Source organism: Saimiri boliviensis, chromosome 1 (assembly GCF_048565385.1).
Source record: "Saimiri boliviensis isolate mSaiBol1 chromosome 1, mSaiBol1.pri, whole genome shotgun sequence".
Lineage (NCBI taxonomy): Eukaryota > Metazoa > Chordata > Mammalia > Primates > Cebidae > Saimiri > Saimiri boliviensis.
Window position 1 is genome coordinate 52,291,161 of NC_133449.1, and position 27,768 is coordinate 52,318,928.

General features: G+C 49.6%; 1 protein-coding gene across 1 annotated transcript in view; it reads left to right on the top strand.

Annotated features, from left to right (window-relative positions):
- Window positions 1-27,768, top strand: part of POLR1A (RNA polymerase I subunit A) — an 80,329-nt gene that overhangs the window by 47,672 nt on the left and 4,889 nt on the right. Inside the window, exons 15-30 of the mRNA XM_003942532.4 lie at window positions 3,964-4,113; window positions 5,243-5,426; window positions 8,620-8,702; window positions 8,820-8,978; window positions 10,549-10,647; window positions 11,720-11,872; window positions 13,210-13,292; window positions 14,220-14,385; window positions 15,310-15,531; window positions 16,398-16,612; window positions 17,728-17,895; window positions 18,921-19,056; window positions 19,496-19,653; window positions 24,772-24,898; window positions 26,495-26,605; window positions 27,265-27,570. Coding sequence (XP_003942581.2) covers window positions 3,964-4,113; window positions 5,243-5,426; window positions 8,620-8,702; window positions 8,820-8,978; window positions 10,549-10,647; window positions 11,720-11,872; window positions 13,210-13,292; window positions 14,220-14,385; window positions 15,310-15,531; window positions 16,398-16,612; window positions 17,728-17,895; window positions 18,921-19,056; window positions 19,496-19,653; window positions 24,772-24,898; window positions 26,495-26,605; window positions 27,265-27,570 — 2,520 coding nt within the window. The remainder of the gene's footprint in view (window positions 1-3,963; window positions 4,114-5,242; window positions 5,427-8,619; window positions 8,703-8,819; window positions 8,979-10,548; window positions 10,648-11,719; window positions 11,873-13,209; window positions 13,293-14,219; window positions 14,386-15,309; window positions 15,532-16,397; window positions 16,613-17,727; window positions 17,896-18,920; window positions 19,057-19,495; window positions 19,654-24,771; window positions 24,899-26,494; window positions 26,606-27,264; window positions 27,571-27,768) is intronic.

A 27,768-nucleotide genomic window follows, 5' to 3' on the forward strand; every position in this document is an offset into this window, starting at 1 on the left:
TGAGACGGAGTTTCGCTCTTGTTACCCAGGCTGGAGTGCAATGGCGCGATCTCGGCTCACTGCAACCTCCGCCTCCTGGGTTCAGGCAATTCTCCTGCCTCAGCCTCCTGAGTAGCTGGGATTACAGGCACGCACCACCATGCCCAGCTATTTTTTTTGTATTTTTAGTAGAGACGGGGTTTCATCATGTTGACCAAGATGGTCTCGATCTCTTGACCTTGTGATCCACCCGCCTCGGCCTCCCAAAGTGCTGGGATTACAGGCTTGAGCCACCGCGCCCGGCCATTGCAGATTTTTTTTTCTCTCTAGCATAGTTTATGACCAGAAAGTAAATTATACATTTCTAGAATGTTAGTGCAGGAGACTTTCGTTCCTCTTCTCTGGGTCCCTTATGTTTTTTTTTAGTTGAGATATACTTCATATTTAATGTAAAATTTACCATTTCGTGAGGTAGGATTGCTTGAGGCTAGGAGTTCAAGACCAGCCTGGCAACACAGTGAGACCCCTATCTCTATAAAAATTTTTAAGAATAGATGGGCATGGCAGCACATGCCTGTAGTCCTAGCTACTTGGGAGGTTGAGGTGGGAGCTGTCACTTGAGCTCAGGAATTTGAGGCTGCAGCAAGCTATGATTGTGCCACAGCACTCCAGCCTGGGTGACAGAGCAGGACTCTGTCTCTTAAAAAAAAAGAAAAGAAAAGAAAAAGAAAGGGCCATTTCAAAGTGTATAAGTCAGTGGTTTTTAGTGTATTTACTGTGTTGTGTAACCATTAACACAGTGTAATGCTAGAACATTTCCATCACCTCAAAAAGATGACGTGTACCTAATAAGGAAGGTACAACAGTCAGTCCCAATTCCTCCTTCCTCCTCATCCCCTGACAACTACTTTCTACCTCTATGCATTAGCCTGTTTTGCACATTTCATATAAGTTGTGTCATACAATATGTGGCCTTTTATGACTTATTTTACTTAGTGTTTTCAAAGTCCATCCATTTTGTAATATGTAATAGTACTTTATTCCTCTTTATGGATGAATAACATTCCATTGTTTTCTGTGTATCCATTTGTCAGTTGATAAATGGATAGTTTGAGTTGTTTCCATTTTTTTGATATTACAAATAAACCTGCAATTAACATTTGTGTGCCAGTTTTTGTATGAACATGTGTTTTCAGTTTTCTTGGGTATATACGTAGGAGAATTGCTACATCATGTAGTAATTCTGTAGTCAACTTTTTTGAGGAACTTTCAAACTATTTTTCAAATCAGCTGTACCATTTTACATTTTCACTCGCAATGTATGAAGGTTTCAATTATTCCACATTTTTACCAACACTTATTTTTTGTTCTTTTTTTCTTTATAGATTCTACTTCTAATTCTAGTTCTATTTCTGCCACTTCTGTTGTTAGTTCCTTCACTGAAGTCCTGAACCCCTGAAAGTCATACTTAAGGGTTGGAATCGACTTCCAAACTCCTGTTAATGTTGATATTCCTCCCATGGATCAAAATGTTTTTAATGACATCTAGAATGGCAAATCCTTTCCAGAAGGTTTTCCACTTACATTGCCCATATCCATCAGAAGAATCACTATCTATGGCCACAATAGCTTTATGAAATGTGTTTCTTAAATAATAAGGCTTGATAGTCAAAATGACTCCTCTATCCATGGGATGCAGAATGGATGTTGTGTTAGTAGTTATGAAAACAGCATTAATTTCCTTGCACATCTTCATCAGAGGTCTTGGGTAACCAGATGTGTTGTCAATGAACAGTAGTAGTATTTCGAAGGAAACTTTTCTTTTTTTCTGAGCAGTAGGTCTCAACAGGGACTTAAAATATTCAGCAAAACAAGCTGTAAACAGATGTGCAGTCATCCAGGCTTTGCTGTTCCATTTCTAGAGCACAAGCAGAGTAGATTTAGCATAATTCTTAAGGGCCCTAGGATTTTCAGCATGGTAAATGTGCATTGGTTTCAACTTAAAGTTACCAGCTACATTAGCCCCTAACAGGAGAACCAGACTGTCATTTGAAGCTGTGAAGCCAGACTTCTCTCTAGCTACGAAAGTCCTAGATGGCATCTTCTTCCAATAGAAGGCTATTTCATCTACACTGAAAATCTGTTGTTTAGTGCAGCAGCCTTCATTAGTGATCTTAGCTAGATCTTTTTCTGGATAACTTGCTGCTGCTTCTGGCTTTTTTTTTTTTTTTTTTTTTTTTTTTTTTTTTTGAGACAGAGTTTCGCTCTTGTTGCTCAGGCTGGAGTGCAGTGGCACAATCTCAACTCACTACAACCTCTGCCTCCCAGTTCAAGCAATTCTCCTGCCTCAACCTCCTGAGTAGCTGGGAGTACAAGTACCCACTACCATGCCTGGCTAATTTTTGTATTTTCAGTAGAGACAGGGTCTCACCATGTTGACCAGGCTGATCTCAAACTCCTGACCTCAGGTGATCCACCTCGGCCTCCCAAAGTGCTGGGATTACAGGCATGAGCCAGCCACCATGCGTGGCCTATTGAGTATTTTTATCATGAAAGGGTGTTGGAGTTTATCAGATGCTCTTCTGCCCCCTTGATTTTATAGATGAAGTGGTGGGTCATATTTCCTTGCCCTTGGATGGGTGTGTTTCTGTTATCTTTCACACCAAGTTTCAGTCTTGACTGTGCTCAGCTTGGGGGTCCCTACTGTACATGTGGTTATCTTGGTTGAGGTGCAGTTTGCAGTAGGCACCCCAGGGAAGTGTCACCCTCCTGCCTTTACTCCCTCACCCCTCTCACCTCACAGTGCTGGCCTTCTGCGGAGCCGAGGCATGGAGAGTATGGGTCATGACCTTTCTGGTCATCTTCTGCTGAGAAAACAGGGAATATTTTTTGCTCTCTTTAATGATGCTGTTGCCCACTGTCCCCTACTTCTAGTGCACATGGGTGAAAAGGCAGCTTCTCTCATAACTGCCCTGCCCCATTGCGCATATTTTTTTTTTTTTTTTTTTTTAGAGACAGAGTCTTACTCACCCAGACTGGAGTGCACTGGTGTAATCTTGGCTCACAGCAATCTCCGCCTCCTGGGTTCAAGCGATTCCCGTGCCTCAGCCTCCCGAGTAGCTGGGATTATAGGTGCATGCCACCATGCCTGGCTAAATTTTGTATTTTTAGTAGAAATGGGGTTTCACCATGTTGGCCAGGCTGGTCTCAAACTCCTGACCTCAAGGGATTCACCCGACTCGGCCTCCCAAAGTGCTGGGATTACAGACATGAGCTATCATGCCCTCATTGCACATATTTAAAGACACTACTTTGTGGGGCCTGCTGCAGGCACACTAAAGGCTGTTGATGGCAGTTTGTCTCCCAGCCCTGGAGCCTGTCACACCTGTCACATCTGCCCCTGCCCTACTCCATCTCGGAATGTACGTGCCTGTGTTTGGCCCTTCTGGAGCCAAATCTGGTTATCCCCAGATAAAGCTGCCTCCCTTTGATCTCTCTGCAGAGCAGCTGCTTGAGAAAGTGTTTCTCTTGGCTTCCTGTTACCAACTGCTTGTTGGGTGGATGACCCCTCTGAGGGATCCAGATGGGTGCAGGGAAGGATTCCCTGGCCTTTCAGTAGCTATAATTCCAGTCATAGAAAAGAAGTATCTTTGTATGTGGCATAAAATGAAAACGATTTACTTTTTCCTCTCCTTCCCTTGGTCTGTTTAGGACTTTAATTCAAGTCTAGGGAGTTATTCACGTTAAGAACTATTTTAGGGAGTAAAAATCACAGTTAAGCTCTTAGTCGCGTGGTTTTGTTTTCATTCCTAATTGGTTTAAATAAAAACTAAGATCACCCTGTCCTATGGGTGGAGCTGTCTGTTTTTCCTGCCATACCTGAGATCATCAGAATTGGCATTGCAAGGGCAGGAGGTCCTAAAAGGGAAGTTCTCAACTTTTCTTTTTGCTGCTTTTTTCAGTTTGTCCTCTTTTTCTCTGCAGGTTGTGTCAACGCTGCTCATAAATATAATCCCAGAGGACCACATCCCACTGAACTTAACTGGAAAGGCAAAAATCACTGGGAAAGCCTGGGTGAAGGAGACTCCTCGATCTGTTCCTGGCTTTAACCCCGATTCGATGTGCGAGTCCCAGGTATGGCCATCCAGCTGTGTGGGGTGGAAACTTCTAGTTCCAAGGTTAGACACATTGGTTTAAAACTGAGACAGAAATGGAGGCACATTCACAGAAGCAGGTACTGTACTTCAGAAGAGAAGGCATTGTGCCTGAGTTAGTGTCAGCTTTTGTTTTGGAAAGGTTCAGGGCTGATCCAGCATTTGACCTTTAGTATAAAACTCACAAGCAGTTGAGGAAGACTTCTCCTGCAAAAAGACTGAAATTGACTCTGCAGAGCTTGGCAACGCAGACTCCTATTTTCCCACAAGACTGCTGAGTGGCTTGAGATAGTCAAACTGGTGTAAGGTTCTATACCTTGAGCTCTGAGCCTTAGGAACCAGGCCACAAGAGGGCAGGCCCAGGGCAGAGAGAGCTGTTCACACTGAAGATTTCCAAGGCCTCTGAATGTTCCCAGTGGAGAAGTCCTTCCAGGTGGTCAGTGCACAATGCTTTATCACAGGGTCTCAACGGACAGTTCGTTCACCCCTGAAACAGGTTTCCTTTCCTTTATAGACCATATGCTTCGTGAGTGCTGCATTATACAGCTAGAAATGCTTTTCTATGTATTAGCTTCTAATGCTTTAACCCTGAAAGGGTTTAAGGCCTTAGAGGATGCTAGGAAGATTTTGTTGTTACTCCCAGGGTTCAAGGGAGGAAGTACCTTGGCCAAAGGCATAGTTACGAAGTTGCAGCTCGCCACTTCAGAAAGAACTTGTGACTAGAAGCTCCCATTTCTGGTCACAAGGTCTTTGTCAAGGGTACTTTGACCTCAAGTCAGTGTGGGTGGGTGTGGGAAGTAGGGGAGATAAAACACATGAAGAGAGAGAGTGAGAGAGAGAACTGCTGGTCTGCATATGCTTGCCTCTTTTATGTTAAAAAAATTATATACACGTGTGTGTGTGTGTGTGTGTGTGTGTGTGTATGTATGTATGTGTATATATATATAAAAATACTAGTTTTACATATGCCCTAGATTTTTCCATGAAGGATTCTAGGCGGGTCACAGAAGAAGGACGTGCACAGCAAGGGTCACACATGGAGCAGAAGGCGGTGGCTCCCACAGGAGGCATCTCCCTTAGCCTGGCATTGGTGGCCTTGCTCTCCGCAGGTGATCATCAGGGAAGGGGAGCTGCTCTGCGGAGTTCTGGACAAGGCGCACTACGGGAGCTCCGCCTACGGCCTGGTCCACTGCTGCTATGAGATCTACGGGGGTGAGATCAGCGGCAAGGTTCTTACCTGCCTGGCCCGCCTCTTCACTGCCTACCTGCAGCTCTACAGAGGCTTTACCTTGGGTAAGTGCCGGGTTCACTCCCTGGGGCTCCCCTGGGGCAGTGACCTGGCCCCTTTTAGGGCCGGCGCAGCCACCTGTCCATTTCCCAGGCCCAGGGCAAAGGGAGCTGTTCACACTGAAGATTTCCAAGGCCCCTGTGTGTTCCAATGGAGAAGGCTTTCCAGGTGCTCCATTATGCAGCTAGAAATGCTTTTCTGTGTCCTCTCGGGGAGGAGCTGGGAAGCAACCAGGCTCCTCCTACAAAGGTGCCTTCACTTGGCCGCCCCTCTCCACAGCCAGTGCTTATTCCCCTCCACAGTGTGAAATGGCACCCTGTGCCCATTTCCATTCTGTTCCTTTCCTAACCCCTCCCTTTACAGGTTTCTGTCCCTCAGACTGATTTCTCATACTTGTACAACCCCATTCCCTGCGACAAGTGCCCTTGCAGAATGATTGGAGCCCATCCCACTCCACAGAGGGGCTTCACTGTGGTCAGAACTGCTCACTGCCGGCCGGCACGGTGGCTCACACTTGTAATCCCAGCACTTGGGAGGCTGAGCCAGGCAGATCTCTTGAGCCCAGGGCTTCCAGATGAGCATGGCCACCATGGAGAAACCCCGTCTCTACTAAAAATACAAAAATTAGCCAGGTGTGGTGGCAGGCACCTGTAATCCCAACTACTCTGGAGGCTGAGGCAGGAGAATTGCTTGAACCCGGGAGGCAGAGGTTGCAGTGAGCTAAGATTGTGCCACTGCACTCCAGCCTGGGTGATGCAGCAAAAGAGCTGCCCACACCTTCCCAATGCACTGAGGTCATCAGTACTCTTGGAAACACTGTGTTGGGCAAACCTGTCGGCGTGATCTGAAGACAGGAAGAGGGACTGCCTTATTTGAGTTCTAGAAATGAGAGCATACTGTTTTAGGAAAGTGACTTTGATAAAGAGGCTTCACCTTGGGTGACTGCTGGGCTCACTGCCCTGGAGCTCCCTTGGAGCAGTCACTTGGCCCTTTTTAGTGTGGGCTTGACATCAGATCTTCCCAAAGGTTTAGCCTCTGGCCCGGCTTATGGAGGACGCTGCACCTCCATGTACACAGAGCAGGGTCCAGCCCTTCCACTATGTTGCCGTGAGGGGGATGCAAGATGGTGCATGTTAAGCATGCACCGCAGTGCGCAGAGGCGTTGTCTGGTTCACGGTGGAAGTAAGGCTTCTGTACTTCACAGACTTACTCATGTGCAGACCAGGTGGGAGTCTCAGTGAAGGGCCTGTGGACCTACATCTGCTGCAATTGGAGTTCGTTCATTGGCACACACTGAAGCCTGAATTACACATTTTCTTCTATTTTAATTGTATCATATATTTAATTGTGGGAAAAAAAAGAAGACATAACATGAAGATAATTTAAAATCACCCAGCATGCATTTGTCAGAGATAACCACTAATAGTAATTTGATGTCTATTTTTCTGGACTTTTCTAGTGCAAATATATTTGGAAAAAATGGGATCCTACACTACATACTCTACTTCCTCCACCCACCCACGAAATGTCCAAATGTAATTATAAATGTCCTTTGGGGTCAGCTAATACAAATCTACATGCTCATGTCTCGTAACTACAGATTATTTCATTCTTATGTATGTATCATAGCTTATTTAACCAGTTCCTATAATTTAACATTTAGGCTGTCTCTAGATTTTCACATTATTACTGGGATGAACATCCTTGAACAAACATCTTGACTTGTATGTTCCATTATTTTACCAGGTTAAGGATTGTAAGTTACTAGTCTGTTTGGCAGCTGAAACTTACGTTCCTCCATCTTAATTCCTCTAAAAGGCCTGAGCCACTGCTGGGGACATCTGTGTCCAAGGTCACCCACTTCCACTTGGGAACCAGACTACAGTCCCTTCCAGGATAACCAAAGAAAGTGAAGCATGATGACTACACCTCATGAAATGTATATTTCAATTTCAAATGTTGACCTAGAATGAGCACAAGGATTTCTGCTAACTAGAAAAAATCAGAGTGCTTTTGAAACAAAAATAGAGGAAGGTCCCACACTCAGCTCATGATGAAGACCAAACTTAACAAAGGTGCCAGGCTTTAGCTCTGCTTGGTGCATGGTACAAAGAACAATTGGTCCCTTGAGTCTGAAGACAGTCCAGAGGCTCAGGGCTGCGAGAGGAAGCAGGGCCAAGCTGGGAGTGGGGCTATGAGGGAGAATAGGTGAGAGATTGACTTCACTCCAGCCTGTCTCAGCTAGAGGGGTCCGTGACGGGCACAGCTAGATGGCCTGGAGATGACCCCATGGGAAGGCCCACTCTGATGGTGTGGCTTGCTCACAGATGAATGATTTCTTTCCCTTTCTGCTCACACATGTTCTTAGAAGTCCTCCAGGACCTTGCATCGGGAATTCCAAATATTTCAGCCCCATCTTTTGAACAGTACAGCTACTGTTTTCTTTCTCACTCAGATCTTGGCTGAGAGACTTTGAGTCCAGTAGCACTCACAGATAATAGACAAGAACTAGTATGATCAAGAGTCAATGTGAAAAGACCTACTTCTGCCCAAGATGAGGAATTCCTCAACCCTTTGAGCCCGAAGGGCAGGCTTCACTGAAGTGACCCAGACTTCAGTGACTCAGGCTGTCATCCTCCTGAGGCAATGCTGAGGGACCTGTGGTGGTGGTCCCTGTCACCCAGGCTCGGGTGTGTCTGTGTGTACCTGCACAGGCATACTCAGCTCTGTAGGGTGGCCCCTGTGGTGACATGTGGCTTCTGGGACCCCAAACTGGGATGTTTCTCTCTCTCTCTCTCCCTCCCTCCAGCTTCCCTGAGCTTACCTTTTTATCCAGAACCTCTTCTACACCTTCAGCCCATTCAACCAGTACACATCTATGGAATAGAGGTAGTATAGCTGGTGGCTAAGAGCATGAATTTGGGGCTCAGGCCTGGGTTTATTTTCTACTTATATGACTGCAAGAAAGTAGCCCAATTTTGAGCCTGAGTTTTGTCATTTGTAAAATGAGGATTATAAGGTTTGGGATCTAAGAGATGGTGGCAATCTATTAATAATGATGTTAATATCATCTTCATTACTCAGGTGTTTCCTGCGTCTGTGCCACTGGGCTGTGTGCTCTGACCTTACTGAGTTTACAGTCTGGTGGGAGAAGTCAGGCCTGAGGTCCCCTACATGCTTGTCTGTTTCACTTCACAGGCGTGGAAGACATTTTGGTGAAGCCAAAGGCAGATGTCAAGAGGCAACAGATCATTGAAGAATCCATCCACTGCGGGCCCCGGGTAAGGAGGGCCTTTGAGGCAGTGGTCTACCCTAGAGGGGTGAAGTGTACGCCTAGTCGAAACCCACATCCTCCTCATTTGGCCACAGCCTCCGATGTGTTTCTGCTCTCATTCTAGGCTGTCAGGGCTGCATTAAACCTGCCAGAAGCTGCATCATATGATGAGGTCCGAGGAAAATGGCAGGATGCCCATCTGGGCAAGGACCAGAGGGATTTTAACATGATTGATCTGAAGTTCAAGGAGGAAGTGAACCATTACAGCAATGAGATTAACAAGGTTAGCCCGGCATTGCATGCACTTATCCCCACCATTTTGAATGCTGATTTTTAAAAAAAATTACATTTTGATTCTCACCCAGGCCCTACAGAGCACTTTGGCTGTTTAACAGCTGCCTAGGTGAGATGTGAGGTGGGATGGGTAGAACGCATTGTCATGAAGAGCCCAGGGCTTTGTTCCCTCCCCCAGTTAGGCTCTAGACAGGCCTTGGAATAGTGCCAAGAGAGAATGCTCTGTGCTGTTTTTCCTTTTAAGTGTTTTTATTTTGAGGTGACTGGATCAGAGGGGCTGAATGGGGCCCCTAGGGGTGAATAAGCAGGATGAGGGACCCAAATCGTCCTGTGCAGCGGAGCCAGGAGTAAAGGCTTAGGTTCCAGTCCTGCTCTGCCTTGAACTTGCCGTGTGGCCTTGGGCAAGTGAGACAACAAGTCCATGCCTTGGTTTCCTCACCTGGAAGTAGGTTGTAAGGGGCACCACCTCATAGGGCTGCAGAGAGGCTTAAGGAGCTACTGTTACACAATGCCAAGCCAGTTCCTGGGCAGTTGAGAACAGAGAGGGAAATCTCTGCATGAGCTGAAACCACAGCCTGATTTTCTCTGCCTTTCTGCCCCAGAGCCAGGGCTCTCCATCCTGCTGCTTGGAGAAACTGGCCTGGCCCTCACCCTGCCTCCTGGGCCCTGGGGCCCAGCCTGAGAAGGGCAGGAGGAGGTAACGCCAATGCTTCAGAGTTTGTCTGTGGTGCTCTCTTGCCTGGCTTTTAGCATCCCTTAGGCAGTGAAGAAGATAGACCTCTCAGTGGGGACCAGTTCCATCCTTGAGGGGTTTTGTCGATAGGCGCCTTCCTAGCACCTCCCTGAGAATCAGGAGGCTCAGCTTCTAGGGCTAACTGGGGATGCTGGGAGTAGGGAAGTTGTCTTCAGATACATCTCAGAATGGTTTCTGGTCCCTCCAGTTGCCCTCTTCCTGTCACCTCTGCCCACCTGTGGACTCTGCCTCTCCTGTGTTGGGCTGAGTCTCTGGAATCCCAGGCGCAGGCTGAAGCCCCAGACTCAGAGCATTCCTTCCCAGCATCTCCCCAGGTTCGCTCTGAAGGGACATACTTGGTTCTGCTGGCCCTGGAGCCAAGCCAAAGCTTTCTATACAGGGCGCGGATGGCATGTTCGTAAATGTGTCTCGGACATTGGTATTCATGCTGGGGGAGGACCCAGGCCAGGCTCTGCTGGGTGAATCAAGGGCATCAGCTTAAATTTTATGAACTGGATCTGCCAGCCCCTCTGCTTCTACTTTTCCTTCTCTCTTTTTGCTGCTCTTTGGCCAATGAATGGAGCCTCGGGGATCCTGGCAGAGGAAGTCCAGCGAGTGCAGGGCAGGGAGCACCTGTTTGACCTCTCAGGGGTTCCAGGGAAGGTTTAATGCCAAATGATGCTTTCCCTTACTTCAAGTGGGATTTAGCACTTAGGTCTGAATAAATATTCTGGCTGTATTGCTTCTACCTCCTGGATTTACCTCCCGCTCCTGGGATTTTTAAAGGGGATGAAGTCACTGACCACTGTGCTGATTTAATCTGCAGGCATGCATGCCTTTTGGTCTACACAGACAGTTCCCAGAGAACAGCCTGCAGATGATGGTGCAATCGGGAGCCAAAGGTTCAACTGTGAACACGATGCAGGTGTGAGCAGAGGCGGGTTGGCAGCTTTACATATGTCAGCAAAGAAGGGTGGTTTTTAGTTTGTTCCCTATAAATGTGGCAAGTACTGAAAAACAGAAAAGCATATAGAAATCACTACAGGAGCTAACCACTGTTAACATGTCAATGTTAAAGGCAGATGTAGCTATGAATATGCAGATGTGATATGTGTAATATAGATATATATTATAAATTTACAAGCTATGCTATTGTATGGCATACATTCATGTTATATAGGTACATTATGTATACACTCACAATTTTGATGTAATTTTTCATGATCTTTTCTTAATATTAAATTATAAACATTGTTCTAGAGATTTTTTAACCTTAAATTTTGATGTCCCTTGAGAGGGTCTAAAGGCCCACCTCGTTGTCTATTGAGTGTGACAACAGAAAGACTGAAAGCCGTTAGGAAATCCCCTGACTAAATCGAAACCTAGATATACTGCCCTCCTCCCACAAAACCCCAAGAGTATTAATAGGCAGCTTTCTAAGCAAACAGCTGAATAGCTTGAGTTCCCTTTTTTTTTTTAATTGAAAATAAGACAGGGTCTCCTTGTATTGCTCAGAGTAGTTTTGAACTTCTGGGTTCAAAGGATCCTCCTGCCTCAGCCCCCCAAATTGCTAGGATTGCAAGCATGAGCCACCACACGCAACCCTGAGCTCCCTTTTGGCTCTGGAATGTGAGGATCACAGTAAATGGCTGTTTCCTGCAGACCTCCCTTTCCCCATTAGGACCTTCCAGTCCCTTACAGGTATAACATGAGGTGGTTCTGAGACATGGCTCCTTTTATAGATGTCACCCATTTTCAGCTGACCCCAAATGTGAAAATCCAGATCAGTCAATAAAAGGAAGATGCAGGTATTTTTTTTTTTTCTTAAAATGAAAGCCTCTTGGTTTGTTTAGAAATGTAGGTTCACCTCAATGTAGGTTAAACCCCATTTCCATGTAGCTTTTCTTCAAGGTCAGATTATACCTTCCCAGCTGGGACAAAGCACTGTTGAACACACATGTAGGTCTTCAGTTTCCTGTGGGTTTCCTGTCCTCCAGATCTCATGCCTGCTGGGCCAGATTGAGTTGGAAGGTCGGAGACCCCCGCTGATGGCGTCTGGCAAGTCACTACCCTGCTTTGAGCCTTACGAGTTCACCCCCAGGGCTGGTGGTTTTGTCACTGGCAGATTCCTCACTGGCATCAAACCTCCTGTATGTATTTTGGTTTTTCCATTTTCTTTTTCCCTCATTTCTAGGCTTAATTGTAGGCAAACTGTGACTTCTGCCAATGACTTTGAGCAAGAATGGTCAAATGAAAAATGGCAAGCCATTTACTGTTTACCCACCAGACACTAGGGCCTATGAGGACACAACCATGTAGTGTTTACCATTGTAGTACCAGAACCTAGAGCAGTGTTGGCACATAGCATGTGCTTGGTAAGTGTTTGCTGATAGATGAAAAGACAAAGAGGACAGTCCCAACTCCACCCTATTTTTTTGTGTGACCTCTAAACCAATTCCTCTCTGCATTTGGAGGCAGCCGGGGGTGGGGTGCCACTCACTTGGGTGCTCTCACCGAAACGAGTATCACAGAGATTTATTTCCTTTATAATGGGACTAGCTGTAGCACATGTCTAGTTTTGGCTTGTCAGAAGCAGAATTCTCCATGAAGAGAAGGGTTTCTCTCCTCATACTTGTCAGAAATGGCTTTTTTAGTATTGATATCTTGTTCTTTGGTCTGATACATCTCTGGAAGGATGACCTTTGTGATCAGACATCTAAGCCCAGCTATGCAGGGGACCAACACTTTGTTCTAAGGCTACCAACTGCTCCAGAGTCTCCTCCACAAGCTCCCCACACTCTGTCTCCACTGGTCATTCATGGCCTCTGGCAGGGATGGTGCAGGGTTCTTCTAGACCAGACTTCAAAAAAATCTGATTGCGACCCCTTAGTGAATCATAAAATCATCATAGTACATAGTGATCAGCATTTTTTAATGAAATGAAATAGAATAGAGTGGTAAGGACAATATCAGAGTTTATCCCCTATAGTAAAAGATAGGATGGTGTCAGGAGGATTTCATTTGAATTACATATTTTTATATGCACATGTATGTATATGTCTGTTTGCTGATTACAATTATAAATGTATTTCTTACTGTGATTTGTAATCAAAAAGCTTGGAAAGCATCCTGTACCCATTAACACTGTTAGAAGCAGAATTTAGACATGTGGGCTGAAGCCAACAGCGGTAAGGCACCAGTGCCGTTTCTATTTGGAAAATGGGGCATGGGGTGTAACACTGGAGACCCATGGACTGTTACTTCTGATCTACGTGTCCCTCTGTTCTTGGGCAGTGTGAGGCAGAGAACCACAGGGTAGGGCAGAAGACACTGGGGCCATTGTAGCTGTGGAAGTCAAGGTCCTAGGAGATCAGGGAAGGGAGTGGCCTGTCTGGTCAGGAAAGGAAAGGCTGCTAGAGGTGTTGGCCTGAACCGTTTAGGAAGCACACTGTCCTCACCTTTGGGACCTGGGTTCCATTCTCTGCAGGAGTTCTTCTTCCACTGCATGGCAGGACGAGAGGGCCTGGTCGACACTGCTGTGAAAACCAGCCGCTCAGGCTATCTCCAGAGGTAAGAAGCACCTGCCATGCCCGCTTCAGATACAGTCCCAGGGCCCTTCATCCCATCATCTTTCACATTACATCAACGGCTCATTTAAGATTCCGTGGATGAAAAAACTTCTTAAAAGTTTCCTTGAGTGGCCTGAGACAGCAGCAGATATTCTTCCCCTCCTGCAGGATTGGTAGAGCCCGGAGGCTTATACAAAGGGCTTTGTGTTTTGAGTGTCTTTCATTCCCTGCAGCAAGCTATGGCTGTGGGAGAAAGTCTTGGACAGTGGCAAGCTTGTCTTGCTTCCTGGAAGGCTCAGCTGCCAAGACAGTAGTGACTCACTCCTGCCTCAAAGCTTGGGGTCAGGGGACAGTGACTTCTGGGGAGCCCTCTCTTAGGGTGGCAGGAGGGGGAACCCAGGCAGAGTGGCTGGAGAGGTAAGCAGAAGGGCCAGGACTAGGGCAGAGGGCAGGAGAGGTTGAGCTAAGGCTGAGGAGAAGGGCCGCCAGCTGAGGGATTCACATCAGCGTTTAGTTCCCAGTACCCCTTAGTGTCCTTGGCGATCCCTGGGCTGACCAAGTTTGAGAATCCTTGACAGCTCCCCTGCTTTGCCCACCTTGCGGTTCTGAGGACACTGGTCTCTGGGGAGATCTGCATTGGAGGAGCGTGCAGGGGCAGGCAGTCATTGAGCAGTTGGGGCTGGATGGACGCCCACTTCTAGGGGTGGTAGCGAAGCCTCTCAGCCACATGGCTGCAGCCTCCTCCTCCTAGAAAACCAACAGGAAATGCAGCCCCTGGCTGGGGGATGCTGGAGCCAGCCTGTCCTGAGGTCTTGCTTGCAGAATGGCAGTCCCCCTCTACCTCCCCTTCACTGCCCCCAACCCTCATCAGAGGCTGTCCTGGGAGGTGATGAGCCTGGCAGTGACTGAGCTGCTGGTGTCCTTACAGGTGCATCATCAAGCACCTGGAGGGGCTGGTCGTGCAGTATGATCTCACAGTCCGAGACAGCGACGGCAGTGTGGTACAGTTCCTGTATGGGGAGGATGGCCTGGACGTCCCCAAGACACAGTTCCTGCAGCCCAAGCAGTTCCCCTTCCTGGCCAGCAACTACGAGGTAGCGTGGTAGACCCCAGGTCCTGGGGACCGAGCAGTGGGCCTCTCCACTGACATTAGAGAACCAGAATGCCCTGAGCTTTGCGACCCAGTCCAAGTGGATGTTGAAAAGTAGAGTGGGGAGGGTTTATAAGACAGCAGTCAGTGCCCTGAAATACTTGACAAGTTCAAAGCCTGTGGACTTTCATCATGTGAAGTGGCTGCTGAAGGGCATGAGCTCCTCTGGAATAACAGCTCCTGTCTGGGGCCATTTGCTGTGTGCTGGGCCCCCAGCTAAAGCACACTCTCAGTACTACCTGTTTTCCTCCTCACTGCAACCCAGGGAAGTAGGCATTACTCTGCCCATTTTATAGCTGACGCAACTGAGTATCAAAGCCTAAGTAAGCAGTGTGTGTGCCAGAGCCGGCATTTGAACACGGGCCTGTGAGACACAAACTCATCGTTTTCATTCTGTACCTTAATACCCTGGCAGTGACCATCACTGTTGATTGGGCAGTCACCCCATTTGGCAGATGGGGAAACTGAAACCGATGTGACCTGTCCAAGATTATCAAGCTGATGGTAGAATTGAGGGTTGTGCTCTGGTGCTGGGTCATTTCTGTCCTGGTTCCTGTCCTGGAGCTTGGCCATTGCTCTTCCCCTCTTCCTTTCTTCCCAGAAACTCCCCTTTGCTCCTGGAGGGGCTCTGAGTGTGCTGCTTTCTCTCCCGTGCCTCCCTCCACTCCCAAGACCGTTGGTTCCCAAGTCTGCTTTGCACAAAGTGAGAGCCCTGATTGGCAATGAATGCTCAGCCTCTCTGAGAGTGGGGGCTTGGCCCCGTTGTGAGGGCTCCACACCAGCCACCTGGGTCCCCTGAATTTGTGCCCCATGACCCTCTGTCACGCCTTCATCTCTTTAGTCTTATGTGTGTGATTTGTTTGTTTAGGCGATAATGAAATCAAATCATCTCCATGAAGTTTTATCCAGAGCTGATCCCAAAAAAGCTCTCCGCCACTTCAGAGCCATCAAAAAATGGCAAAACAAGCACCCCAACACCCTGCTGAGAAGAGGCGCCTTCTTGAGTTATTCCCAGAAAATTGAGGCAGCTGTGAAAGCCCTGAACCTTGAGAGTGGAAACCAGAATGGCCGCAGCCCCGGGACTCAGGAGGTGACTCAGGGAGGTGGTGTCCTTAATGCCCAGCACATCCAGGCTTTGTCAGTGCGTGAGGGATGAGGGGTTGTCTTCCTAAGAGAAGGTGGAATCATGAATTCCAGCTCTGTTCACCATCAGTCAGAACAGAATGACTTTCAAATGGGAATGTGAGGAGGGGACTCTTAACAAGGGTGTAGGCAGGGTTTGGGGGAACTAAATGGGACCAGTGACTTTGGGGTTCCCCACCACCCCAAGTATGAAGGAATGGGGAGCAGTCATGAGAAAGAGAGAGGACAGCTGTGTGCCAGGGCCACTGGGCAGAGCCCTAGGTAGAGACCCACCAGAGGGGGTTGGGGGTAAATACCAGGATCCTCTTCCTCCCACCTTTCCCTCTGCTGCTGGTGCCTCCCATTATCCAAGCACACCTGGGAGCTGGAAGTAGGGGGTCTCTTTGAAGCATTCACTTTGGGACAGCCTTGAGAGCACAGAGCATGTGAAAGAGCCTAGAACCAGAGGTAACCTGGCTCACGGTGACTGCGTCCTCGCTGGCCTGGGACAGTCATGGTTTTGCCTCTTGTCCTAGCCTAATCATAACTCTAAAAGATTACTCTAAAAGAATCCCGGTTTCCTTAGGAAATTACATGCTCACCCTCCCTGGGCTTAAATGGGCCGGGATGAAGAGCTGCCAGACATGTAGTGAAGCAAGGTACCCTGGGGCAGATGTAAGTCTCTCCCCATTTTAAATGGGGAGATAGTTTCTCATTGCAATCAGGTTTCTGTCTTTCTGTTTTCCTTTACTCTCGTTGGAAGCCAATGCCTTTGATCCCCCTTATATTGCTGGGTATCCCTCCCACATAGCTGAGACCCATCCTTCCATTCAGATGCTGAGGACGTGGTATGAGTTGGATGAGCACAGCCGAAGGAAATACCGGAAGAAGGCGGCCAGTTGTCCTGACCCCAGTCTGTCCGTCTGGCGCCCTGACATACACTTTGCATCAGTGTCAGAAACGTTTGAAACAATGGTTGATGACTACAGTCAAGAGTGGGCAGCTCAAACAGAGAGGAGTTATGAGAAATCAGAACTTTCTCTCGAAAGGTAATGACAGTGATTTGCTGTACAACATGTGCAGGCGAATCTGCTTCCTAGCCCCTGCCCCACCCTCTCTGGGAGAAGAGGGCTGCCTCCTGGGTTTGAGACTTCAGTTAGAGGGAGGGCAATAAGACAGCCAGGGGCACTGCACAAGCCCTGAGGGCCCAGGAGTGATCAAGTGCAGGGAGGCAGGAGTGGATACCCCCATCCGGGCCAAGATAGGGATAGTGGTCTGCTGGGACAGAGGCTTGCAGAAATGACTGCTTTCTTGGGTTTGGTGTGGTGGATGGGGCTGACTGAGAGTCAGAGTATCTGGTCACTGTTCAGCTGCTGCCACCAACCATGTGATCGAGGGCAGGTCATTCATTCCCAAGGACACCACATCTTAACTTTTCATGAGGTCTTGGATCTGACTACTCCAGTGATCCTTTGAGCTTTGGATTCCCATACTTTGAGAAGGAAAGGACCATCTGAAGGCCTCAGCTTGCACTAGTATACACAGACACACAACACACACACACACAACACACACACATACACACACACACACACAATATAGCACAGTGCTCCTAGTGGCTGTTCTTACAGGGTTGGCCTTCATAGGAAAAAGGGTTAATAAATTACAGATTGTGCAGCATGAATACTTCTGATGTGGTCTGCAGCCATTTACCCTAATCAAAAAAATAAACACTCCCGTCCCCTCAATCCCCATAATGAACCTCTTTCTAATTTTTATAGCAGGAGATTTAAGCTGTCTCCAAACTGTCGTAATTAATAGAGAAAAAAGAATGAATAAAGGAAAAAGTGAATACTTGAGCCCAGAAATTCTCCTGCTTAGGGGGATTGTGGTAACAGGCCCAGTGTGGACATATGACATTCTAGGGGCAAACGTGAACAGTCCAAGCATGAATGGGTAGAGCTTCAGCCGCCGAGCTGGGATCAGTGCTGTGTAATTTCAGGACATCTCAGGGTCACTGGTGGGAATGCGAAGATTAGAGGGATCTTTTGCCTAGGAAAAACAAGTCCAGAAAGAGGTAGAGGTTTTGGGTTTCTGGTTTCGGGCAGTGTTGACAGTCTGTGGCGTCTGCTCCTAACCCCTGCCGCCCCCCTGCCGTCTCTAGGTTGAGGACCTTGCTGCAGCTGAAGTGGCAGCGCTCGCTGTGTGAGCCGGGTGAGGCCGTGGGTCTGCTGGCCGCCCAGAGCATCGGAGAGCCCTCCACCCAGATGACTCTCAACACCTTCCACTTTGCAGGCAGAGGCGAGATGAACGTCACCCTGGGCATTCCAAGGTGTGGGGCACATGGAAGCACGGGGTGGGGTCTGTCCTTGCCTCTCTTGGAGAAGGAGTCATTTAGAGTGAGAGAGAGAGAGAGAGAGAGAGAGAGAAAGAGAGAGAGAGAGAGAGAGTGTGTGTGTGTGTGTGTGAGAGAGAGAGATTGTGTGTGTGTGTGTGTGTGTGTGTGTGTGTGTGTGTGTGAGAGAGGGAGAGAGAGAGAGAGAGAGAGTCTCATCAAAGTGTGGATCAGGGTTAGAAATTCCAGAGCCCGGCTGGGTTTGGGATTCTTTGGTACCCAGGCCTGGTAGGATCTCCATTTATCCCTCTGCCAACCCCTGCATCCAAGTTCCTGGAGATGCCTATGAGACCACACACTGCTAGGGGAAGGACTCAGGGATGTACATTGTTAACAAGCCCCACACAGGGTGCCTGGTTGCCCAACTCCAGGGGAACCATTCACATAGAACGTGCCCTACATGGTCCTGGGCCCTGGCCCTTCAGGTGAACATATGCTCTGGGCAAGAGGAATGAGTGTGGGCTCAGACCCTTCTGCAGTCAGTCCCTGGCCCTCCCTTTTCCTAGCAAATGAACTCTGGACAGGTACCTTATTTCCCAAACCTCAGAGGGCCCCCCTGTGTAAGGCCAGAAGCTGGGACTCACTGTACAGCTGGGCAGTGAGGGCTAGCTGAGTGCAGCAGGAGCACTGTGGGTGCTAATGCCTTTCCTGCATCGCTTGCTCATTCAGTTATATTAAGTGTCAGCAGGCACCTGTTGTTTGCAAAGCACAGGTGATGGGAAACAAGAATCAGACAAAGCCCTGAGCTCAAGGAGTGAGCAGTCCAGGGAGGAAACTGACAGGGGTTTCCTCTGTCACACATGGGGCCAGAGCCGGGATTCTCTGATCCAGCATATTATCCCTGTGAGATCCCCAGGCCTCTCTCAGATCCCAGAAGAACTCTGACATCATTAGAAGGAGCTGCACCCAAACAGAGGGTCTGGTTGCTACTCATGATCGGATGTCCCTTCATTCTGTGACAGGTTGCGGGAGATTCTCATGGTGGCCAGCGCCAACATCAAGACACCCATGATGAGTGTGCCCGTGCTCAACACCAAGAGAGCCCTGAAGAGAGTGAAAAGCCTGAAGAAGCAACTCACCAGAGTGTGCTTAGGGGAGGTAACTGTCTCTCCCTCCCGGGCCGCAGATGGGGTGAAAGCATGTGCTTATGTCCTCCCTATCTGTGAAGAACAGGCTTTGCTTACTGCTATGACCTTGGGCTCAGATTCCCACCAGTGAGAGAGAAGCTCTCTCTGCCAGGTGCTGAGCGGAGACGGATCAGGAAGCTTTTGAGAGTCATTAGTTCCACAGCATCCTCCTGTACCTGAAAAGTAAACTATTTCCTGTTTGCCTACTAGCTCTGCTTAGGCCACTTCTGGGAAGTTCAGCCCACTCTCTGGAGGTGACAACAAGCTCTGGGCCCTCCAGCAGATCCATACCAGGGTTTGGCCTGTGGTCCTAGCTGCTGTCTGTAAACCCTTGGGTCTCGTAACCCACTCGCATTGCACAGTCAGCTGGGACCTGAACAATTCAAGTTCTCTCTGTCCATCTGTTCCAGGTATTACAGAAAATTGACGTCCAGGAGTCCTTATGTATAGAAGAAAAACAGAACAAATTCCGGGTGTACCAAATGCGGTTTCAGTTTCTGCCGCATGCATGTTACCAGCAGGAGAAGTGCCTGAGACCCGAGGACATCCTACGCTTCATGGAAACAAGGTCAGGGCTCAGGCTGTTATTGTCATTGACCTTGACCCAGAGAATGTTCTCGACTGAACTGGGGATGGAAGCACCTAGCCACAGGGCTCCTAGCGATTGAGTGCCTTTGTCCAAATGAGCCCTTCAGGGGAAAAGTTTAGGAGTACAGAAGGCCCTGCAGCCTGATCTGGAAACCTCACACCTAATCTGGCTATGGGTGTGACTTTGTGAGCCACACATCCCTCCCTGAGCCCATTTCTTCTCTTGGGTTGATGTCAGGATTGTTGTCTTCTGGGGCTTGCAGGCATTAAGACATGGAAATGTGGGTGTGGTAAAGAGAAGGGAGCACCATCAACATGGCGCTTCTGTGGTGTCAGAGCAGCACATGCTGTTAATGTTTGATAGGGTGTTACTCCAGGCAGCATAATGTGGTTCCTGATGCATTTAGATTCTGTGAATAGTGAACAATGCGCAGATGGTGTGCTGCTCTTAGACCTCCATTCTATTACCAGGATTGCCTCCAGAGAAATTCCAGTTCCTGTCCAGTAGGGAAAAGGAACTTTTGTCTCAAGTTCAAGTTACTGTTAGACTGTGAAAAGCAGAGGCCACAATGCTGAGTTCAGGGGAGGAGGAAGATGGGCTCTTTGGGGCCTGGGGCAAGCCTGGAAGAGCCCGCGAAGCACTTTTGACTCACCAGCTGACCCTAGATGGCGAAGAGTGAACACAAATCCCGCATAGCCCAGCAGGTGACAGGCCAATGAAGCAGGTTTGGAGGCCCCCAGCAGACTGAAGAGTGTGGAGCCTGTGCCCAGGGGCATCTGTTACCATGCAGGAGTGGGGGCCAGGATCACCAGATCTTTTGATTTAGAAAGAAAGAAAACAAGCTTCCTGCCCCTTCCTTTTTTTTTTCTTTCTTGGGTCACTTGGTTACTTGCTTTTGCTTTTATATAAATGAGATCTCCTAACTTTGAAACATCAGCAACTAATTCATGTGCTTTTAAAAGCCCGGTAAGGTCCACATGGATCTGATCTGTTGCAGGATCTGGCCACAGGCCACTGACCACTGCCTCTGATCTAGACCAGTTCTCGGGTCTTCTGGGAGCTGCTTAGATAGAGAAGCAATGACAGAGCAGAAGCAGAAAGCTCCCTGCACGCAGCCATCCCACAAACACATACTGAGCCATGCCCATTTGTCGCCAAGTCACGGGCAGGCGTGAGCAACACAGCACAACTTTTCTGCCCTCAGCCCTCTGCCCTCTCACCTTATGGGGCCTGGCCTCAAGCCAGCCCTCTCTGCAGGTGGCATTGGGGATGTTGGGTGTTGGGGTAGAGGAGCCTGGATGTGAACTGAGTCCTTTGGATGGGGGTCACTGGCCAGGTGCTTCCTGCCCCAGTTCACGAGCCCTGGGGAAGTTGTTGTTGGCTGGGCCTCGGGAACACCTGTGTTGGTGCTGGCCTGGGCCGAGAACGTGTCTTCTCTCGAGTTGTTCTCCGTGCTGGAGGGCACTGGACAGAGTGGCAGAGGAGTGCTTCGTGCACCAGCCTGCCAGCTCCTTAATTAACGGCGAGGAACATAACTAGCAAGTGAGAGGGGTTTGTGCTGGCCTGGCAGCCATTTTCTGGGAAATGGGAATTCGGATTTCATGGCCTCTTGAGAATAACCAGGAGTGGGCAGAGTTAGATGTTCTGCCCTAGCTGTGTTTGCAGGAGGTCCAGGCCTGCCCAGCAGGTAGGTGGGCACGAGGCCAGTGCCAGCCCATGCCGGGGTTCTTTTTACTTACATTACCTCATGGCATTGAAACAGGAAATCACTTTTTAAGACTTCTTCCTGATGAGGGACAGCCCTGGTTTGTTCCCAGCTGTGAAGTACTTTTTCAGCTCCTCTCTGCATTTTGCTTGTGTACTTGCCAAGCTGAGCTGTGATGGAGATGGCCTCCAGAATGGGCTGAGGGGTTAGGCAGAGCTAAAAGAAGGGCTGTGGATGAGCTGGGTGCGGTCGGTCGGGACTCCCTTTGTCTGGCCCTGGGCAGCCGTGCAGCTGCCTTCAGGCCTCTGGCTTCCCACAGGAAATGGGAGGAGGTGTAAATGCACTTTCAAAAGAGCAGCCAACCCCCGAGAAGCTTTTTCTCCTTCCTTTCTCCCTTCCCTCCCCTTTCCTTCCTCTCTGCAACCCTCCCTTCTCCCAGCTGTGGGGTCAGGAGACTCTTGACAGAGCCTGGAGAAAAAAAGCATGAGACAGATGGTTCCCTAGGTAGAGAAATAGAAGCGTAGAAGGCCCCCACATCTCTGCCCTGGCACCCGTCACGTTGACTGTTTGTGTACGTTGTCTGGCAGGTGGCGGGTGAGGTGAAGTGGAAAGAGCACTGAGCTAGGAGTTAGGGGCTGTAAGTTTTGGCCTCCGGTTCCCAGCCATGAAAAGACCAAGCTGACAGTCTGTAATTGTAGCTTCTGTGAATCGGACTTTCCAAACAGCAGGTGGTGGAGTTATTGCCAGGCGCTTTCAGAAACCACCAGGGGTCATGTGCTCTGTAATTATTTGTGTGGGATGGGAGGCTTCTCTGCCACCTGCCCCTCCTGTTCCCTTTCAGTTGCTACATTCTGATGAACAGCACAACCTTGAGAAGGCAGTCAATGTGGGCCATTAGTTCCCCTGCTCTCGGCAAAATCACCGAAGGGCAAATGGCACCTCCAGGAAAACTGGCACACTGATCGCATGCCTACCACTTACTCACCAGGTGTTCATTTTGTCTCCTCACCTTCCCTCCGCAAGTCCTGGTCACCAAAAGAGGCAGGCAAGGTAGAAAGCATTCCCAACTGGGGGAATCAGGGAGGGCTTCTTGGAGGAGTTACATCTGCTGAGGCCCAGCCTTGAAGGATGAGTACAGCTTCAGTAGGTAGATATTGGCCAGGGAAGTTGCTGGCAGAGTGAGCAGCTCAAGCAAAGGCCCAAAGGGTGCCTTAGGGGGAGGGAGAAGATGGGCATTTGGAGTTGAAGCTGGATGTGAGATGCTGGAGGCAAAAGCATCAGAGCCGTGACATTGCCACAGGTTGAGACAGGCTGGGGTGCCCAGCTGCGGGAAGAAGCCCTGTGTGTGGGAGCAGCTGAGCCTTGCACCCCCACCCCATCTCATTCCATCTCTTCTGCTCTTCGCAGTAGCCTCTGGCGCAGAGTGAGGGTGATCCTGTTACAGATGAGATCGAGACCATCCTCTCCAGTTTGTGGCAGGACAAGGACTTTAACCCGAACCTGTCCTTACAGAAACATCTCTCCTGCCCCCTCTTTCCAGTGGGATTCTATCTTTCTAAAGTCATCTGACCATCCTGTTCCTGTCCCCAGTGCCTGGTGAAGAAGCTCTTCTCTGGATTAATGGATGAGGGGGCTTTTTTCTGCCAAGGGTAAACCACGTACACCTTTAAAAAGTTAAAAAATAATATTGGAGTCCAGGTGCAGTGGCTTATGTCTGTAATCCCAGCACTTTGGGAGGCCGAGGCAGGTGGATCACCTGAGGTCAGGAGTTCAACACCAGCCTGGCCAACGTGGTGAAACCCTGTCTCTACTAAAAATACAAAAATTAGCCAGGCTTGGTGGTGGGCGCCTGTAATCCCAGCTACTCAGGAGGCTGAGGCATGAGAATCCCTTGAACTGGGAGGTGGAAGTTGCAGTGAGCCAAGATCACACCACTGCACTCCAGCCTGGGTGATAGAGCGAAACTCCGCCCCAAAAAAAACAAAAAAAAAACAAAAACCAAGCAACGAAATGATAATAATAATATTGGGGTGGGTGAGTGGCATTCTTTTCGTTTATAATGAGCAAAATAGTATGCGCTGGACCTGCCTGCTTTGCAGATGAAGACTCTTAGCTCCTTGAGGCCGAGAGCCTGTCTTTTCGTCCTTGCTTTGCTACCAGGGCTGGCACATGCTGGGCACAGTATACGTGCTCAGAGAAGATGGGACGGCTGGCTGGACACGTGAGGAACCTGATTCTCAGTCACAAGCAGCCCTCCTGGTGTGCTGTTCTGGCCTGTTGGAAAAGACAGGCAAGGGATTCCATGCGGAAAGAAGTAGTATGGAGGGGACAGGGTAGATCCTAAGAGGCCCTCAAAACAGATGGCTCTGGAGGAAGGTGGAGAGGGCCAGGTTCTGAGCCTCAGGCTGGTTCTTTTCAATTGGTTTGGTTCTAACCTGTTGACACCATTCATTTCCAGAAGCCAAGTTATCCCTGCCCTTCGAAATTCTGAGGAGCCCTTCTGAAATCTTCATGTTTTTTTTCTTTTTGAGACAGAGTCTCACTCTGTTGCTCGGGCTGAAGTGCAGTGGCACAATCTCAGCTCACCACAGCCTGCACCTACCAGGTTCAAGTGATTCTTCTGCCTCAGCCTCTCAAGTAGCTGGGACTATAGGCGTGTGCCAGCATGCCTGGCTACTTTTTGTATTTTTAGTAGAGACAGGGTTTCGCTATGTTGGCCAGGCTGGTCTCGAACCCCTGACCTTGTGATCCGCCCACCTTAGCTTCCCAAAGTGCTGGGATTACAGGTGTGAGCCACCGCACCTGGCCGAAAACTTTGTTCTTTCATCACATTGCTGTGATGGGAGTTCTCTGGCTGGAGCAACACCCCCTTCTGGAGATGCTACAGGTGGTGGGCAGGGGAAGGTCCTAGTCCTGGGTGGCGTTCTCTCTCCTACAGTGGACTCTGCCTGCCTCGTTAGAGGTCGAGCACAGTGGCACCAACAACTGTCCTTCACTGAGCACCCACTCTGCCAGGCCCTGTGAGAGGAATCAGACATAGCGTTGTTTCTCATCGTTAGCAAACAAGGTTGCAGAATCCGTAGTAATTCCCATACTTTCTAGACAAGGGGCTTAAAGCTTAGGAAGCTGCCTGTCCCACTCATACCCTGAGGATGGCAGAGCACGTATTGAGACCCGGCCTGTCAGTCTGTGGAGCTGGTGTTCCTGACACACCAGAGATGGTTCCAAAATAGCCGGAAGGGAAAAGTGAGCAGCTAGGAGGGGTGGGCCCCCATCTCATGCACTAATCCCCTGTGGGAATGGGAATCCCTCAGCATCCTACCCCCTGAAATGAGCGCAGGGCTGGACATGCTGGTACTACACAGGGCTTTGTGGCTTTCTTCTCATTTCAGATTCTTTAAACTTCTGATGGAATCCATCAGAAAGAAGAATAATAAAGCATCAGCCTTCAGGAACGTAAACACTCGAAGAGCTACGCAGCGGGATCTGGACAACACTGAGCAGTCCGGGAGGAGTCGGGTGAGTGAGTCCCCAGGGGTCACCAGGGTCGCACAGGGAGAGCCTCCAGGCTGGGCAGGCTCTGTGCCTGTTCTCTGTGCTCCTCCAGCCCTGTCCTGGTGCTGGCCCATCTCCTGCCTGCCTCAGCTTTTACCTGCTGTTCTGAGAGACCCTGGAAGCAGCATCCGCTTCTTGGCCTGATGAGCAGGCAGGCGAGGCTGCCAGGCAGCATGGTGTAACCAGCCCCCGGACAGGCCTCCGCAGCATCTCTCTGCTCTCCAGGACCCGGCTGTAAGTGGTCTTCATCCTGAGCAGAGGCTCAAGGTAATGGCCTGTGCTGAGCCTTTGAAAGTTCTTTTTCCAGTTTCCTTTTGCTCTGCCTTCAACTTGCCCAGGCCAGATGAACTGAGGCCCACCAGGGCACTGGCAGGGACCAGAGACATACCTGGAAGCAGGGAAGTTGGGCTGCAGTGACAAAAAGGTGAATAAGAGAGAAAAATCAGCAGGAGCAATAGAGTCCAGATAAATAGTCACATATCTGCCAGGGGACCCAGGAGCAGGCCAGGCCTGAGGGTGGTGTGGGAACAGGTCCCTGGGTGCCATCTGAGCCAGCAGCGAGCCTGCTCGGACCAGGGCATGATGTGGACTGGGACTGCCCCCGCCCAGCTCTGTGGTCCCAGTTGTGTCACCTCTCTCTGGGTCTGTCTTAGCCCTAAAATGAGGGGTTGGCCTAGGCCAAGGAAAATGCTAGGTCTCTCCTGCTCTGTGAGTTTACCTGCTGGCTCACTCAAGCACAAGCAGGGACTATCTTTAGAATGCTGCCTGGTCTTAATTCTTAATTCATCCAGAAGGAGAATGTAAAAAACTAGGAGCCAGGCTAGGCGCTGTGGCTCATGCCTGTAACCTCAGCGCTTTGGGAGGCCAAGGCCAGCAGATCATGAGGTAAGGAGATCAAGACCATCCTGGTCAACATGGTAAAACCCCATCTCTACTAAAAGTAAAAAAAAAATAGCTGAGCATGATGGTGTGTGCCTCTGGTCCTAGCTACTCAGGAGGCTGAGGCAAGAGAATCGCTTGAACCTCGAGGCAGAGGTTATAGTGAGCCGAGATCATGCCACTGCACTCCAGCCTTGTGGCAGAGCAAGACTCTGTCTCAAAAAAAGAAACAACAAAAACAAAAACTAGGAGCCAAGTTCAGGAGGAGAAAGAGAGAGGTACTCAGTATTCCACCAATACAGCCCTTCCTCCTCATCCCCACTTGCAACTGGGTTTGATCAAAAATACTTGGAACAATATTTTACACCATCTTCTTTTAAGAAAGCAAGCTCTGGCACTTTTTTTTTTAGTTTTTAGGAATCAAACGCATGTAAGTGGTACATGTAAAGATGAAGACTGAAGGGAGGGAGGCCTGAGATCCGGGAATTGACAGAGTAGATGCCGGGTGGATGGGTTGGGTTGGGTGGCAGGGGATGGAGGGTGGTAGCTGGATGGGGGAGGGGGTTAGAAGGGTGGGACATGGACGGATGGGTGGATGGCTTGGTGGGTGGGTGGATGAATGGATTCACTGAGCACTGGATATTGGAGTTAATCTTTTTCTTCCTTGCATCTAAACCACAGGGAGAGCAGGAGGGCGATGAGGAAGAGGAGGGGCGTATTGTGGACGCTGAAGCTGACGAGGGGGACGCTGATGCCTCTGATGCCAAACGCAAGGAGAAGCAGGAGGAGGAGGTGAGAGACCCTGCACTGGGGTGAAGGGGCTATGGTCCCGGCCCCCTTCCCTGTTAACTTGGAGGGATTATCTCCTGGCACCCAGGCCACACCTCTGTGTCATGCCACGAACCCACAAGAAACCCTGAGGCAGCACGTGCCTGCCCAGCATACATCTCTTTTGAAAGATGGGCTTCATAGTGTGGGAATTTGGCATAGGGCCGTTCAGGGCGGCCCTTCAGATCTGGCCATCCCTGGACTTGAATCAGACTCAAGGACCCAGACAGGCTTCTGACAAGAAAAAGTCAGCCTGCCTCTGGTTTTTACAAAGAAAATATACCTCTCTCCCGTCCCTCAAACCAGTCCCCTGTCATCATCATGGCTGCAAGGGCAAAGGGCAGTTTAGAGGGGCCGAGGGAACTTACTGGTGAGTGGGTAGACCAGTGAGGGCCCAGTGAGGGTGAGCTCCATCTCTGTCGGGGGCTCAGTGGGACAGAGCAGTAGCATTCTCAGGGCAAAAGGAAGAAGAAAGCCCACCCAGGCCGGAGCAGAGGAGCCGTGAGTGTGGAGCAGGTGGGGCTGGGTAGCCCAGGCAGCCAAGGCTTTGCTCGGCTCTTTGTTCCACAGGCAGAGTTCAGGTAGACCCCAAATGACACAGCCTGCGCTCCCTTTCCTGCCAGGTTGATTATGAGAGTGAGGAAGAGGAGGAGAAGGAAGGCGAGGAGAATGATGATGAGGACACTCAGGAGGAAGGGAATGCCCACGGCGAAGGTGCTCAAGAGACCCCAGAGCAAGATGAAGAGATGGCTTCACGCGCTGAGGAGGCCCCATCCCTGCCCATCCTCCTGACACAGCGCCGGAAATCCACCCACAGCCAGGAGCCCCAGGGGGCTGAGGCCACAAAGCGCCGGATCCAGGCTGTGCGTGAGATCCACTCATTCATAGAGGACTACCAGTATGACACCGAGGAGAGCCTGTGGTGCCAGGTCAGTGTGGCCATGCAGGCCGGGGCTTGGGTGATCAGTGCAGCTGCGCAAGTGCCTCTGGGAGGGGCTTGCTGAGCTCCCCTGCACCGCTGAGCAGCGGGCAGCCCACGGTCTCCCGCTCAGAGCACACCCAGGTTTTCTTGGGGCCTATGAGAGTCAGTTCTTTTTAATCCCAGATCCCTTTAAGAATCTGGTGAG